The sequence below is a fragment of the Rhipicephalus sanguineus genome, chromosome 7 (genome assembly GCF_013339695.2).
Source record: "Rhipicephalus sanguineus isolate Rsan-2018 chromosome 7, BIME_Rsan_1.4, whole genome shotgun sequence".
NCBI classification, from domain to species: domain Eukaryota; kingdom Metazoa; phylum Arthropoda; class Arachnida; order Ixodida; family Ixodidae; genus Rhipicephalus; species Rhipicephalus sanguineus.
In genome coordinates, this window is record NC_051182.1 from 159,502,577 (window position 1) to 159,518,233 (window position 15,657).

Genomic DNA, 15,657 nt, shown 5'->3' on the forward strand with positions numbered 1-15,657 from the left:
AATGATGGTTTTGTGGATGCTGTGGCTGTGGATTCCGGTGCTGTTGCGGCTGGTGCTGTGGCTGTTGAACAGGTGGCACTTTCTACTGTTGTGGTGTCACAGCAGAAAAATGCCGAAAGGTGTTTTGCTGGGGAGAAGAAATAGGTATTTGGGCTTTCAGCTACACAGATGCTGTAGCAGCCAATGAGACAAACGAAGCCGCTTCTGGAGCCATGACACCTGCTGGTGGAGTAGCGACTGGTGCAAGCACTGAACAGTGAACAGGTGATGGACTCTCCTCCAGCTGTGGCAATAGGCTGGTTCAGGCTCACGCGCAGCTTTGTGTTTGCCTAGGGACAGGGCACCTTGCTGAAGGTTCAAGGGCTGTGGCGGTGCCAGTCTAGGAGTGTAACTGGCTAGCGACAGATGCATGGATGGTGGCCGTGATTAGAGAAGAGGACGTCCATTCGTGGAGCCATAAGGCAGCTTGGGCTCCTGATGCCGAGCCCGTGGTTACTGCCAGCGCTGTGCGCAGGTACTGTGCCAAATTTTATAGGGAAGATTGGCCAGTAGGGGAAGACTACAAGACGTCTGGGGGGAGCAGCTTGGGACCTCGTGTAGTTGGAGTAGCTGACGTGTAGATAGGGTTAGGTACAAGGCCTTGCTGGATCATGGCCTTGATGGTCGCGGTAGGCACGTGCGGAAGGCACGGCTCAATTTTTATTAGTCCTGCGCCACTGCGCCTCGTGGCTGGCGGAAACACACTTTTCATGAGGGCACTCGGCAGAAGCTGCCTCAGGTGCCCTCACATAGTGCACATCGTCAACGGTGCACTGCTGTGGTCGAGTATTATCCACGCCACGACTCTCGCTGGTCCCAGCTGGCGACTCACTGCTGCTGGCGGGTGTAGTAGAGACTGTGCTCACTTGATGCGGAAGGGCCGTGATTAGAGTTGGGTGGAGGGCTTTTCCCCTTTGATGGAAGGTGGTGGCTCACTGTCTACGTCTGCTGGGGTGCTGTGGCTAGCTGCTGTAACGGTATTTGGCGTTGGGCTGGTGGGCTTCTTGCGGAGCTCTTCCTCACGAGTGCCGTCTGTACTTTGCGCCGTCTGTCGACTTTGGCGTCTTCCTGCGGCGCTGGTTCTGAAGTGGGGTCGGGTTTGTTGCGCTCCCGTCGTGGGTTGCTGGCCGACGAGGTGGTAGCTGGGCAAGAGCCCTGACTGGACGTCGGGCTGACGTGGTGACGACTTCAAGTCGCACAATGGCCGAATTTGAGCGGGCTGTTGAGCGTGCACGTTCTGCAGCGAGGTGTAATTCCGACGTCCTCTTCCTTCGGAATGGACTCGACTACGCCGTCTCCGATGAGTCGCATCTGCGCCAAGCATGGCTCCTCATTGTGCTCCTCAAGCAGGGTGTCGTCAGTGACGGTGAGCTCCGAACCAGGAGGAGCGTCCATTGTGACAAGGATGCTGCTGCGGCCGCGTATTTATAGCGAAGCAAAGGACACTGCTCCACTGAGCATCGTCAACGTGTCCATGCAGTGCACGTGCGTGCGCTTTCTACGCGCACGTGCGCAGAGTGCGCAATTATATATTCGCATAATTTAGATAGAATAAGACTACGTGCTTATCACTTGCACCCGTCTTCATTTAAGACGATATTTGAAATGCGATTTGTTAGTCAATTATGCTTCATTATGCGAAATTTCGTGTATCCATCTTACGGTATGAGCCCTACCTGAAAAAGCTATCGCGAGAAGACACACCTAATAAAGTTAGTTACATGTCACTTTTATGTGGTTCTTTTCTCCGAAGGTACGAAGGGCGAAAACGTCCCTGCAGATTGAGCTAGGGCAAATGCCTCAAACTCGAGGCCCACGGGCTGCATGTGGTCGGGCCCGCACGACTGCCTTCGTCCCATTTTTTTTTCTTGGTATGTTCATGAGCTACACAGACTTCAGTCGTCTCAAGGTTTTTTTTTTTTTCTCCAGGCACCCCGTGTGGTCACCATACGTTAAAACATAACCATGGAACAAAAGCGCGATTTCACAATCGGTGTCCAGATTTCGGTCATACTGGAGATAAATATGGATGTGTTTCTTGAATCCTGACGTTAAATTCCCTTCATAAATATGAGAGAAACGTCAGGCCTGCGCGGAACACTCGGCACAGTCGCAGCGAAAGTTGGAAGAGCTACCTTTCTAGAGCCTATTGTAAACTCTGTTGGGGTAACTAATACAAGTAGACTTGCAAAGTACCCACTACGCCATAAATTGTCAATTTTTGCAATGTATATAAGGGAGCACCTGCTATGCCATCATTTATCATTCTGCGGAAAAGCATGGTACCCGCTAGACATCTGTAATTCATTATGTGGACTTTGTTGATGCTGTGGCTGATAACGATGAATTATGGCTGAGCCCTTTGTAATGGGTTGGAAGCATTAAACGACCCACTCATTACCCAATTCGCATTGTGTGAGGCCTCGTTGTAAATTTACACGCTTCTACCACGCTATATTACACAAGCAAACGCGATTTTTGCCCGACATGACGCCTGCATAGGGTCTTTTTGCGAAGGAGTTTCAAGCAGCGGCGTGGCTCTGTGGTAGAATAATGGGCTGCCACGCAAAGGGCCCTTGTTTAATCCCATCCGATCCTGGATATTTATTTTCTCATGTAATTTTTTTTCTTTCGCGCGATAGTGGTTACAGACGCCGACGGCGGACATCTACGGCGCCAGAAACGGCTGTTCGCATAGTTTGCATAGATACAAAGGGACGTCTCCTTTTATAATCTGACGGAAGCAAAGTAATCCAAGGGCCATAGCTCAAGTCATAGCGTTTCATAAGAGTAGGCTGGAGGGAAATGCGGCGCTAGTGTGTATGGAAGCTGCAACGCATGGCGCTTCAGCCAGCATGGGAACGATAGGTAGTAAACATGGATGTACCTAAGCTTCTTTCGTCTCCGTGTGGCGTGCAGCCACTTTGTCGCAAGACAAAGTTCAGCAGTTCCACTTCACCGCCTCGGAGATTTTATTGGGCTCACCAATTCAAATCAACTGACTATAGTTCATAACGAGTCGTTCTTTTATCCGAAACAAAATCAAAACAACAATCAACAAAGCTACAAGAGCACTCGAAGCCGCAAGCACGAAGACTAGGAAAATCCATGTACCATCCATTATTTCAACGGTGGCTGAACGATCGCAGCCGTAGTTCTCTTTAGTAAACATTGTAGGAAACTGAAACAGTCGTCTGAGGTTTTCACTCTTGCCAGCAAGAAATCAAACCTTGTCTGCAAGCAGCAGTTTCGAAGAACTAAGGCCACGCGGTTGCCGAAAACTGACGAGTCTGTGTATATCAAAGTTCAACGGCGAACTATGGCTTATCATTTAAGACCATGGAAGATTTCGATCAACAAAGCTTCAACTTGGGCTAGTTGGTACGGCATCCTAATGCGGCTGCGCTAAGCGAAAGGCACGAAGGACAAACGCCAAATAGAACTGGACAAGTAGTGCCCAAGCTTTCACCTGTTTATCTTCACGTCAAAGATATACACAAAACAGTGATGACAGTGAAGAAGTATGTCAACAACGTGATATACATGGAAGCTAGTTATTACAAGCCCTCATTTTTTCCCGGTCTTCTGCTCGAAGTTCACTACGCGAAACGACAAACACATGGCAATTTCGAACTTTAAATAAACAATCGAACTTACTTGCAGAATTACGTGAATACCTTCCCGACTCAGACGAATTCTCTACGCAACTTGGTGGATTGCGCAGGCTTCGCGTTGTTTCACCTCCTTTCTTTCATTTTCTGACATCGCAAAACTCTCAAGACAGATACCTGACAAAATCCGATGAACCACACACCGGCTCCTAAACAAGGCACCGTCCGATTCATGGACGATCCCCCGGCTTGAGTTGCGCCAAGTATCCGGGGAAGAATCAACCAGCCAGCCGGCTGGCTCGGCTATTTCACACAAAGAAAATACACCTTACCTGTGCGTGAAGCACAATCCCAGGCTCGGTGATTTTTTTTACGCAAGTGCGAAATGTTCCAGCTGAAGCTTTCGGGCATAGCCTTACAGCGCACAAAGAAAGGTAATGTATCTTGATATAATCACTCTGGCGCATGCGCATCTGGCTTTATATCTCTAGATCTGCTCCACTCGTCTAAGCAAAAGGTGTGGGCGGTTGCACAAAAATAAAAGGCGCGATATGCCACAAAACAGACAAATAGAGGCGATAACTGAACAGTAAGTAGATAACTGACAAAACTACAAATAAATAGTTGGCGCGATGCCATCCGTAACGGTTCAGACATTTAGTACTATCTTCAAGTCCAAGTCCTTAAGTGGGCCGAAGACCTGCTTCCCTCCACTATAACTTGTGAACCGTGAGACGAACAGTAGTTCATCGAGTGACGGGAGCAGCCACGCTATTCAGATTCCGAGCTGAAACTGAAGTATTCCTGCGACTGCTCCAGGATCCCATCAAGTCTGCTCACGATCGCTGAAAAAGTCGGCCTGCAGATGGGGCTGGCGTTCCAGCAAGAAGTCATGAGGTCGTACCTGGGAACAAAGCCGAGAAAGCGACAGCGATACGTAAACGGTCGCACGTGGACATAAGTACGGCTGCCCAGATCTTTAACGAGCGTTCGCGAGCGACGACTTTTCAGTGTGTCAGCGCTCTATCACGGTGCCGAGTTGCAAACACGGCGAGGGTAAGCGCGTGCCCCCAAAGCTTACTCACCAGAGCCCATCGTCTGCTAGGTTGTTCCTTCTTAAGGACGTAGCCCTATATCAGCGCACTTCAGACAAATAATGCAGTGTCAGTAGGCGAATAGTTTTACTCGTATATTGTGCTCCGAAGATGAACGTTGCAGCAAGCAATCGAGGAAATCAGATTTAAAGATACGCCACACGCACAACCACTCATTAGATAAGCCGAAGAGCATGATTCGTCTGAAGTGTGTTAATATGGTGTGATGTCCTTAAGAACGAAAAGCCTAGTAAACAATAGGCCTAGCTGCGCGCGCTTAACGGGCACGCGCTTACGCTGGCCCCTGATTGCAACTTGGCTCCGTCATATGGCGCTGACGCACAGGAAAATCGCACGCTAGTTTAATTATTTGCGCGGCTATAGATAAACATGAGCACGTTGAAAACAAGCCGTCGGGAAGAACACAACGGCTCCTTGAATTATCAGACTTGGTTCATGTTCGTTTGGACGTGGGACTATGGCCCCCGCACCTGTAGTCCCCACACACGCACGCACCCACACAAACTGAGGAATGTGTCATTACGTTTCTTGTGGACAGCTGGCCGGCTTCGTCAAGCGGTTCCCTGCCGTCAGGAATTCCAACAGCTGGTGGTTGGCAACGCCTGGATAAGGCGCGGCGCCAAGACTAACCACTTCCCACAGAAGCACGCCGAAGGACCACCTAGACGCCACAAAAAAGCGAGTTATTGGCTGCAATGCACTCTCATAGATGGCTGCGCATTTCATTTTTTTTATATTCTTTCTTTTTATTATTATTTCCTTCCCTTTCTTCTTTAGTCTGTCAATCCCGTTCCCCATCCCTACACAGAGTAGCATGCCAGCGGTATACTGACGCCGGCAAAAATCTGTTTTTCCAATAAAGAGTCTCTCTCTCTCTCTTTACTAAAGCGAAACCCTTAGAAGCCTCATCAAACGCGCAAAATGACCATCGGCATCGGCGTCAACACAAGTGATGCAAAAAATCACCAGCGCGTGATGACGTCACTGTATCACGTCCCCATAACGTCATAGGTTGCCAAATTTTGTGATGTCATCATGACATCACATAATGTGACGTCAAATGATGACGTCATCTGGCGACATCGTTGTTTGGTCAAAGGTGGGCCGATCACGGGGGCACTTCAAAACCATGTGAGGGGCAGAAAGCTCACAGTGCATCCGGTCTTGGAGGCAGTGCAAGATCACGTCAGGTGCAGAAGGCTTTCGAAGGGTGGCGGGGGAGGATGAATACATTGACTGAGAAGAAAAAGATGACTTTCGCCTTCGAGTCGTCTTAGGCGAATGCATGAGGGACCCTGTGACATCTTTCTTTCTGGCAGGTCAGTTCTGCGAAAAGCTGCTAGGTGAATAACCTTTCTCGAAAGTCGAAACTGGTCATCCACCAGAAAGAAGCACGAAGCTACACTGTACGAAAAAAAATAGTATGTGTTACTCATTTTGGTGACTCCTGACTTTTAAGGGGACACGTTAACTCTCTTTTGGGTCCCGCGACTCTCAGAAGAGAGTAACGATCTCCAATAAGACTTCACGTGTCTCTTTAAAGAGAGTCGTATACGCGGCCAGTCAGGACTCCCCGAAAAGCGTAAAAATGCTATTTCTTTTTTTCTCGTAAAATGTAGTGGGTACTGAACTGCAGTTTTCCGCTTCATGAAAGTGCGTGCAGAACAGACAAGCGGAAAACGATCCGCTTATGTGTACTACGTTATTCCTTTCTTCTTTCCTTCCTTCCTTCCTTCCTTCTTTCCTTCCTTCCTTCCTTCCTTTCTTTCTTTCTTTCTTTCTTTCTTTCTTTCTTTATTTATTTATTTCTTTCTTTCTTTCTATCTCATTGTGCGATGCTCCCTCCTAGCTGTTTCTTTCCTTCGTGCCAGGAAGTGGACCTTAGTCCACGTGCTTAGCAGCGCAACACTTCAGTTGTTACCGGCAACAACGACGGTCATGCGTTCATATCCAGGCAAAATTGAAATGTGGCAACCTCAAATAACATGTCACCTCGATAAAACACCAGATTGCTAAATGAGAAATGGATGATCGACGACAAGCCCACCACCGAGAGAGCATCAATTATTGTAAAACGGCGCATACAAACAGGCATGTGACCGGTGCACCTTGGAAGGCCGCATTTCTGTAATCTCACCGACGCCGGGTTTCTTCGCGTACAACAGCGCCGCCGCCGCTTAAATCTTTAACTTATACAAAGCTTCGCTTAAAGAATGATGGGAAAAAGACACGCCCCCCTTATGCATTTGCCTAAGACGACAGGAAGGTGAAAACCATCTTCTTTTTTTTCTCAGCCGATTGTGTATTGATCTCCCACCACCACCACCCGAAAGCTGTTGGCACCCAACGTGGTCTCGCACGGCCTCCGCGATCGGAAGAAATGGAGGCTTTCTTCACATCACGTGGTTTTGCATTGCCTTCGGGATCGCTCCTCCTACGCAGCTCAATCAAATTACACACACTGCAATTACACTCTCTGCAAGTTTACTTGTAACGTTAAAAAAAATTCCACAGCATATCCACGGGGTGAATGATGATGAGTGGGGCGAAGCTCTCGTACGGCAGGATCTTGGCGGCGGCGTCGAGCAGCTTCACGCCCAGTACATCATCAACGACGTGAGATCGGGCCGGTTTATACTAAAGGGTCGATGAGAGTCATGGCGACTTGCAGCTCACTTTAATTTTACATGTACGCTGTGAATTTTTATTGTTTAATCACGCACAGGAGAAATCTCACCAGGCACTACCTTGGAGGTAAACAATGGCTGCTAATGGGGAATGAGAGACAGAAGAAGTCGGCTTTTAGCTAACACTTACACTTCTACTTCTACTAATGTTTCCTGCTGGAACATGCCAATGGCTGCTAATGGGGAATGAGAGACAGAAGAATTCGGCTTTTAGTTAACGCGCACGCTGCGAATCTTTTATTGTTCAACAACGCACAGCAGAAAACTTCCACCGGCACCACCTTGGAGGTCAAGATCTGGTACTAGCGTTAAGACTGGTTACGCACTACATACAGGGGACGAACGGGTGCCGCTATAAGGAGCTTCGCCCCTAAAATTTCAGAGATGGTTTAAGGTTAAGAGAGCACCCTGTCGTCGTCTCATGTTTCGCGTTGTTGTCGTTGTTGTCCCGCAGCGTCTCATGTCTCGCGATGGCGTTGCGCAAATCCCATGTTTGATACACATAAGCCGAGCAGGCTGCACGCTTGGAACGCCAGCGCGCGCTTACGCGTGAACGCCAGCGTCGTCGACGGGCTAATTCGTATGTCCGAGCCAGCGAAGCGAGAGCGTCGGAAGTTACGCACTGTAGTTAGAAACAAATCTACGGAAGAGAGAAGCGAAGGCGAAACGCCTGCGCCAGGAGTTAGATGGATAGCGCTCGGAGCAACGAACAGTCGAAAAGTAGTAGAAAGAATACCATAGAACAGAAAATGGATAATCACAAAACAAATGAGATAATCACAAGAAAAGAACAAAAGCGGATAGAAATTATAACACAATCACACGAAGAGAACAGAAAGGAGCGCGAAAGAGCAGATAAACACAAGAAATGAACGCGAAAGAACAGAAAAAAAGCAGATAAATACAACACAAACACAAGGGAAAAACAGGCGAATCAATGCCCTGCAGTTCGTACAGCTTTCACTTGGGGTGAAAGTGGCTTTGATTTTTTTTTTAACGAGCACTTGTTTCTGCGTAGAGGAATACGTATACTTCTAACGGGTGACGGCCCAAATCCTTAAATCTTCCAACATCTCAGCTTGTGACGAAAAGCGCGCTATTTAACGAATGCGAGAGTAGAGAGTAGAGTAAGGCTGCAGCGGGGGCTAGTTGGTGCGACTTCATCTTATAATGCTCTGCCAGGAATGACGAGGACCGAAGAAAACGAAAGACAACACAGGGCGATGCGCAACCTAACCACTTTATTTCGAGCATGGAAAGACTTAAGTACAGGCTATTGTCTGCCGTTTTTGATTGATGAATTTCATTTCTTTATTCGTTTTCCTCCTTTCTTTTATTTAGGAGTACAGTAAACCGGGCTAGTTGGTATTCATTCGTTATGTTACAGCGCGAAGAGGCCGAGAAAACTTTCTAAGGCACACATAAGCCTGTGCCTGACACATATGAAGCGCTGTGTCCTGTCATATGTGTACCTTCCTCGTCCTTGTCGCGCTGTAACATAATGAATTTCTTTTACTGTTTCGAGCCTGTGCATAACTCTGTCCATGCTCGAAATGAAGTAAGTTGTTAGTTCGCGCATCACCCTGTGTTGTCTTTCGTTTTTCTTCGGTCCTTGTCATTCCAGGCAGTGCATTACCATATGAAGAGAGTAGGGTAGATATGAGAGAAGAGTAGAGGTGAACAAGCACTCCTCACGCACACGTCGCTCATGGTGGTGTAGGTCATGTGAGAGAGCGATTCGAGCGCCATCCAGCGGGCCGGCAGGCGACCGGCTCCTTGCTTGCGGTACAGGCCTTCCTCGTAGGTGTCCCTGGACAAGCCCAGGTCGGCGATCTTGGCGTGATGTTCGCTGACCAGCAACACGTTGCGGGCAGCCAGGTCGCGATGCACCACGCGCTTGGAGGAGAGGAACTCCTGCGACAGTCCGTCCAAAGCAACAGCAGCAGAATGAGCTTTAGTTACGTTAAGGGGGTCATGAACCTTCCCTCGGGCTTGGTGAGAAAACACATATTGCGGAAAGCAGACGCTGCTGTGAACAGCTCAGCGAAATTTGGCAGTCGTGCGCGGCCAGGAGGGTTTAGAAGCGCAACGCGAAGTTGCCGTTTTCTCGCGCGCTCCTTTTTTCATACAGAGGCATGCGCTCACTCTCTTCGAAACTGTTGACGCCTATTGTTTGACGTCGCGCAACAGACAGCATGCTATTGGTCAATAGCGAACATAAATTAAGAACGGCGTTTGGATCAGATGCGCATTTTGCCACAGCGTGCCGCCACGTGCAGGCGCCGCGCTCGATAGTCTGATAACATTACACAGTAGCCAGACTAGCGCGCTCAGGAATCACAGCAGGAGAGAGCAACCTCGTTTCATCACGCGCTTTGACGTAACTTCTTTATACCTTGCCATCTATCTCTCTGTAGCTTCCAGCGCGTTCGTCGGTTCGAGAGAACAGAGAAAGCGCTTGAAGCGCACGACAAGCCCTTCTAACGTCGCTCGTTCTTGACGGATTCGAGCAATTTTTGCGCCAGTCAGTTTGTGAGGCAATCAACTCCGACACTGACGTAATTTGATTATTACTTGGAAAGTGGCTCAGAACACCTTTAAGAAAAATGTGCCTGGCGGGAGCGTGACTCGATCGAGCCTTTTATGGATGTTGTACTTCCAGGAATTGTGCAAGAGATCTTGGAGAATGCCGCTCATTTATACCTCCATTTGCAGGTTACACCTGTCCCTCCAATATCGACCAAGAAAGGCAGTCATGAGCAGGTGCACTAGATAGGCGTCAAATTATGCATACAGTCGAACCTTGGCTTCAAGGTGACACTATGAGCAACCAATCTGGCCTCACTTTTATGGACCTTTCTTCACACGTGACGTTAGGAGCAAACAAGACCACGTGACGAATCGTTAATTTAACGGGAGTCCAACATAGATACATACTCAAATAAAACTTTAAGCGCAAAAAAACGACGCAGGATGAAGAAAACACACCACAAGTGCTTTAACAAGGCGAAAAAGAATACACGCCAACGAGAAAGCGCATAGCGCGTGAGACAATACGTTGCGAGGGATATACCCAAGGCACGTGCTCAATATCGATTAATAAAATTAAATTCCTTCTGATGCAGTTATTTCGATGGTTGTCTTACACGCAGCGTGGCGTTCTTTGCGATGTATTACAATACATACATACATACATACATACATACATACATACATACATACATACATACATACATACATACATACATACATGCATGCATGCATGCATACATACATACATACATACATGCATGCATGCATGCATACATACATACATACATACATACATACATACATACATACATACATACATACATACATACATACATACATACATACATACATACATACATACATACATACATACATACATACATACATACATACATACATACATACATACATACATACATACATACATACATACATACATACATACATACATACAAGAAAACATCGCAGTGGAGACGATTCGCAATAATTCGGGGAACGAATTCGGCGCCACGGGAACTTCTGCCAAACCTTTCCACAAACTTATCTATAAGCTCTGACATCTGAACCGCTTCAGTGTTACACTTTTCGCAGGCAATCCGAAGTCCAAATGAGGCTCCAGACACCTCGTTTTGCTCGCGTTCAAATCACTCACCATTCCTTGGGCCACTTGCCGCGCTAGCGACAGAAGATGCATCAGTGGCGGCACGTCCCCAAGATCTGCAAGAACAAATGCATTAGTAACCTGTGCCTGTGAGACCTTTTAATGTCGAAAAGAATTAAGCACGCCGATGCCAATCGATTGTCTGTATTTGTCATCCTTGCCATCTAAGCTCTCAGTGATTGTATGGTTAGTTCAGATAAACAGCACATTTGGCATAGTGTTACCTCCATACCACTTACAATCAGTAACAGCCGCTGTTGTTTATTTCATTCTGCATATTGATTTTTCGTGTAAGTATATTCTTAAACTCACCTTCTTGGATGCCAGAATCGGCGCTCGATGTTGACGCGTTCAGAGGTCCTGGATCACCGCTGTCCGATGTGTTTTCACAAGCCTGCACAAGCGATGCGGCAAACTGATTTCAAGGCAGTCCTTCGGTCGCAAATTGAGCTTGTTCTTCATGTAGAACAATTTTGCAATGAAGGTCCGTATTATGCAAACGCCATTTCGTACAGGCACCATTTACTGACAAGAGGGAGCTAAACAGCTCTCGTTTAACGGCTGAGCATACGCGTGCGTAGGGTTTTAGGGCTGTTCATTTGGGGGGAGCAAAGTGGGAGCAAAGTGGGTGAAACTTTACCGCAGCATCATCCCCCTCTTCCCATCCCCTCCCACGAGGCCCTTACGTCCAGAACGCCGTGCAGAGATGAGGCATTAGGTGGGGGGTGCTCGGCCGCCGCCCCGACCCCCCCCCCCCCCTGCGCGCACGTCTATGCGGCCCAGCGTCGCCGTCGTCAGCCGCTAGGTGTTAAAAGAAAATGAGACGTGCGTGCGGGTTCCCCCGCTAGTCTAATGTGCTATTATGGACACCGCCGAATTCCGCCATGTTGTCAAATTTGTCAAATTTGTCAAATTGTCATCTTGTCCCCTGTGATTGGCCCAGGGAGCTGCTTACGCTCTCTCTGATTGGCTTAAAAGTTCGCCATTGCGAAATTTGACGACATGGCGGAATTTGACAATGTCCAGAATAGCACCCCTGCCAGCCAAGGTACGTCCAATCATGGCGGGGAAAGCCGCGCGCGCTGCAGTGGTCTCTAGTCCGGTGATGACCCAGTTTTGCTTCTCCTGATCGCTAGGCTATGCGTTCTGGCGCTGTTGTCGCATGTGGAAAACTACAGCACACAGTTCATATACCGGGAACACTAGAGCTACTTGCTTTTTCGCGTCCCTTTTCTCCCAGTGCAAGTATAGAAAGAACTGAGTTGGAGGGCGTGCAATAATTTGTGCATGAATAGTTCAATCACTTGATGACTGAATGTACAGCGATACTTCGGAGACCTGCAACATACTCGTATAGGCATTAAATGAGTCCTCTAAATTTAGAATTACGAGATGTCGGGCAACGGGTGCACCTACCCCTTTTGCGAGTCTTGCCCTGATCCTTATGAGGTAGGTCCTGAGGTCGCCCAGTGGACAGTACTCGACGACCAACGCCAGCCTGGACCCAATCGTGCAATAAGCTCGCATGTTGACCACGTTGGCGTGCTTGCCCACCAGCTTGAGCAGTTCGATCTCTCGCTGAAGGTTCCTTCTCTCCTCAGTCGTCGGATTGTCTGATCGACGTCGATGAATTCAGATTTCAATGACACAGAAAGATTTCAACTGTACCAGTGCGTCCGAAAGAGGCCAACGTCGTATCAACACACAAGGGAGACGTAAAAATCTTGAATCGCAGACCCATCAGTTTGAGCGTTATACAAGAGATTCACAAAGGCGATTTCCGCTTCAATTATACCACATCTGCATATCAAATTAAGAATAAGTTAGTTCCACCAAATCTTCTTCATATAGAGAAGCTCTCACTTGATATGTTCATGCAAATTAAAGAAAATTGGGCAAATTTTGATTCCACCTATCTTCAAACGACCACAGATTGCAATTTTTGTGTGGTTAACTATAAACTGCCTAAGATTAGAACAAATCATGGGGATTCAATGCTTGAAGTACAAAATTCGCAAGCTCTTAAATGGAAACAAAGAATTGTTAGATGCGATAAGAGAATCGCCTTCTACAAATTGTATAAAAGAAAAGTATGTAGGTATAGTTAGTTGTCTTACGCCTTGTGTTATCAGTTACTTTTGTTACTTATGTTACCTATGTCACTTATGCTGCTTATGCTACTCTCGGTGATTGACTAATATGCTGTATTTTACTATTCACCCCAACGATAATGTTTAAGTGTGTGCTCATGCTGTTCTTCTTTAGTTATGTTGCTTCGCCGGAGGCACATATTGTACAGGGGTCATGGCCTCAGCTAGGTGCATGCTAGTGCCTTTAGTCCTGATCATTTTGGTTTTCTGTTAAAAACTGAAAAAAATTGTAAATAATAAAAACAAACATGGCTAATCGCTCTGTCATAGGAATCGGTATAACACGAAAGTGAAACGTGTCTTCACAGACGTAGTTGAGCATTTGTTCTGCATTCTTTCACCCCAAGCGCGAAGGAATGAATGCTACAGCAACGAATTCTAATGTCACGCGAAGAACGGCAAGCAGCTCGAAACTTGCAACGCGCTGCTCAAGCGGAAACGGCGCACGGAACGAACATACACAGGATGAGCGCGAACTAACCGTCACAGCTGTAGCTTATTTCTGTTGAGCAACGCGCTCCTTTCGCAAAAGCGGCCGCTGCAGTGAGCGAAGGGTCCCTCGTGCTCTCAACGCAAACTTGCGGTGAGAGCATAAGACGTGCACACCACCGCCATCACGAGATAAGCCCGCGCACGAGCGACCACGCTCTGTAGAGGCGCGCGCTCATCCGCGTGGGGCGACGACCTTTAGAGCGCGCTCTTCGAGCCCTTCGCGCCATCTCTCTAGTGATAACGAAAACACGCAGATGTACCACCGATCTCTGAGTACTGCCACCGGCAAATGGTGTATTTAAATAGCTCGCCGTTAGTATGGCAAAGAACGTGTCGTCTGTGGCCGAATCGTTTCGCGCCCCGCGCTGCGGAGCGAGGGTTCGTGAGTTCGACTCCCGGTGACGGAACTTTTTTTCTTTGCCAACTGTTAGTCTTTATATTTTACAACGTCATATCCGTGACGTAAATACGTCAGTGGAGCCATGGTGGACCCCGCCATAAAACACTTTCGCGTTAAAAAATTGTGCAGCTTCAAGCGACTTAACGTCGCAAAGGCTGATTAAACAGCGGAGCTGGTGGCATCAGTTTTAGCTTGGCCATTGCCGAACATTCCTGAACGAGTGCGAGACCCTCAGCTTTTCCAGGATGTTTATCAGCCGGGCCTCCTCTCCACACCTCCTGCTTCGATCCCGCCGTAGCTCCCCTCCTCTCTACCACCCTTCACCCTCTCCCGGTCGCAACCCTTTTATTACCAAGCCCAACTCGCTACACTAGGCTTCTCTCTCACCCACTTGGCTTTACCCATGCTCTTCCTACCATCAGGCTCCGCTCTCGCAGATGGACTAGAAAGCGTGGTTACCTGGGCCTTAAACAGCTCCGTGTTTAAGGCGCGCTCACTCCAGACCTACCCTTGAGCATCTTGACGGCGACTGTCTCCCGGACTTTTCCCAGCCAAACGTGAGCCCTGTGTACCACGCTGAAAGCGCCCCGGCCGATCTCTTCGTGCAGTTCGAGGGTCTCGTAGGGGATCTCGTACGTGTCCCAGGACCTGTGCAGCAGCCGGAAGGCATTCCTGTGCAGCCGCAGGAACTGGCGTGATGAGCTCGGATGCTCCGCGTCAGAAGACTCCTTGGAAGACGCGGACGCTGGCGACGCTTCGTCCAGCTTCTGAAAGTCCGCGGTACTGATGATGGGCGCGCGAAACAGGATTGATTGATTGATTGATTGATTGATTGATTGATTGATTGATTGATTGATTGATTGATTGATTGATTGATTGATTGATTGATTGATTGATTGATTGATTGATTGATTGATTGATTGATCAACTGAGTAATAGGCTATGAAAATAATAATTGACAACCACCTGAGTGTAGTCACAAGGAAATCCATATGGGTTTCTCAGAAAGCAAAGCTTCTAGTTGATGAAAAATTTGTCCTGATCCGGGGATCACACCCGGGACCAAGGCATTTCGAGGCGGTCGCCCTACCAATTGAGCTAACCAGGAAGCTAGCAATCCGCAGCAGGGCGGATTAGTCAACTACTGGAACCGCATAGGCCCAGAATATTGCAAGTGAGTCCTGCGGAATCCCGCCAGGTGGCAAAAGGGTTATTTCTTCAACTAGAAGCTTTCCTTTCAAAGAAATTCTTATGGATTTCCTGTGGCTTCGGCTACTATCAGGTGGCTGTCACTTATCCCTTTCATAACCCTTTCGCGAAAATATATTAAGACTAATAGGCTGATTGATCAATCACTTCCGGCTTCTACTTTTGGTCTCTTAATTCACATCCGGTTTCCGCTTCATTTCCGGCTATAGCATAGCTAAGGCCTCCGAGACCAATCTGGTTATAAATTATCGTCGACTCAT

The 15,657-nt window shown here is 48.0% G+C and overlaps 1 protein-coding gene across 1 annotated transcript; it reads right to left on the minus strand.

The window, feature by feature from the left end:
- Nucleotides 1-4,143: 4,143 nt before the first annotated feature.
- LOC125759168 (tyrosine-protein kinase receptor torso-like) lies at nucleotides 4,144-14,832 on the minus strand. The gene is made up of 6 exons (XM_049417574.1): nucleotides 14,697-14,832; nucleotides 12,563-12,759; nucleotides 11,138-11,242; nucleotides 9,152-9,366; nucleotides 5,289-5,426; nucleotides 4,144-4,554 (listed from the first exon to the last, which is right to left on the minus strand). Exons 1-6 carry the CDS (start codon nucleotides 14,704-14,706, stop codon nucleotides 4,422-4,424), a joined length of 798 nt encoding a protein of 265 aa, XP_049273531.1. The 5' UTR covers nucleotides 14,707-14,832; the 3' UTR covers nucleotides 4,144-4,421.
- Between the last annotated feature and the right edge of the window lie 825 nt (nucleotides 14,833-15,657).

Bases quoted from the DNA above. Each gene is read 5' to 3' on its own strand.
- LOC125759168 (XM_049417574.1), bottom strand. The intron at 11,243-12,562 runs GTAGGTGCACCC...CGACATTAAAAG, and splicing joins GGGCAAGACTCGCAAAAGGG to GTCTCACAGGCACAGGTTAC. The intron at 9,367-11,137 runs GTGAGTGATTTG...GGACTGTCGCAG, and splicing joins GGCAAGTGGCCCAAGGAATG to GAGTTCCTCTCCTCCAAGCG.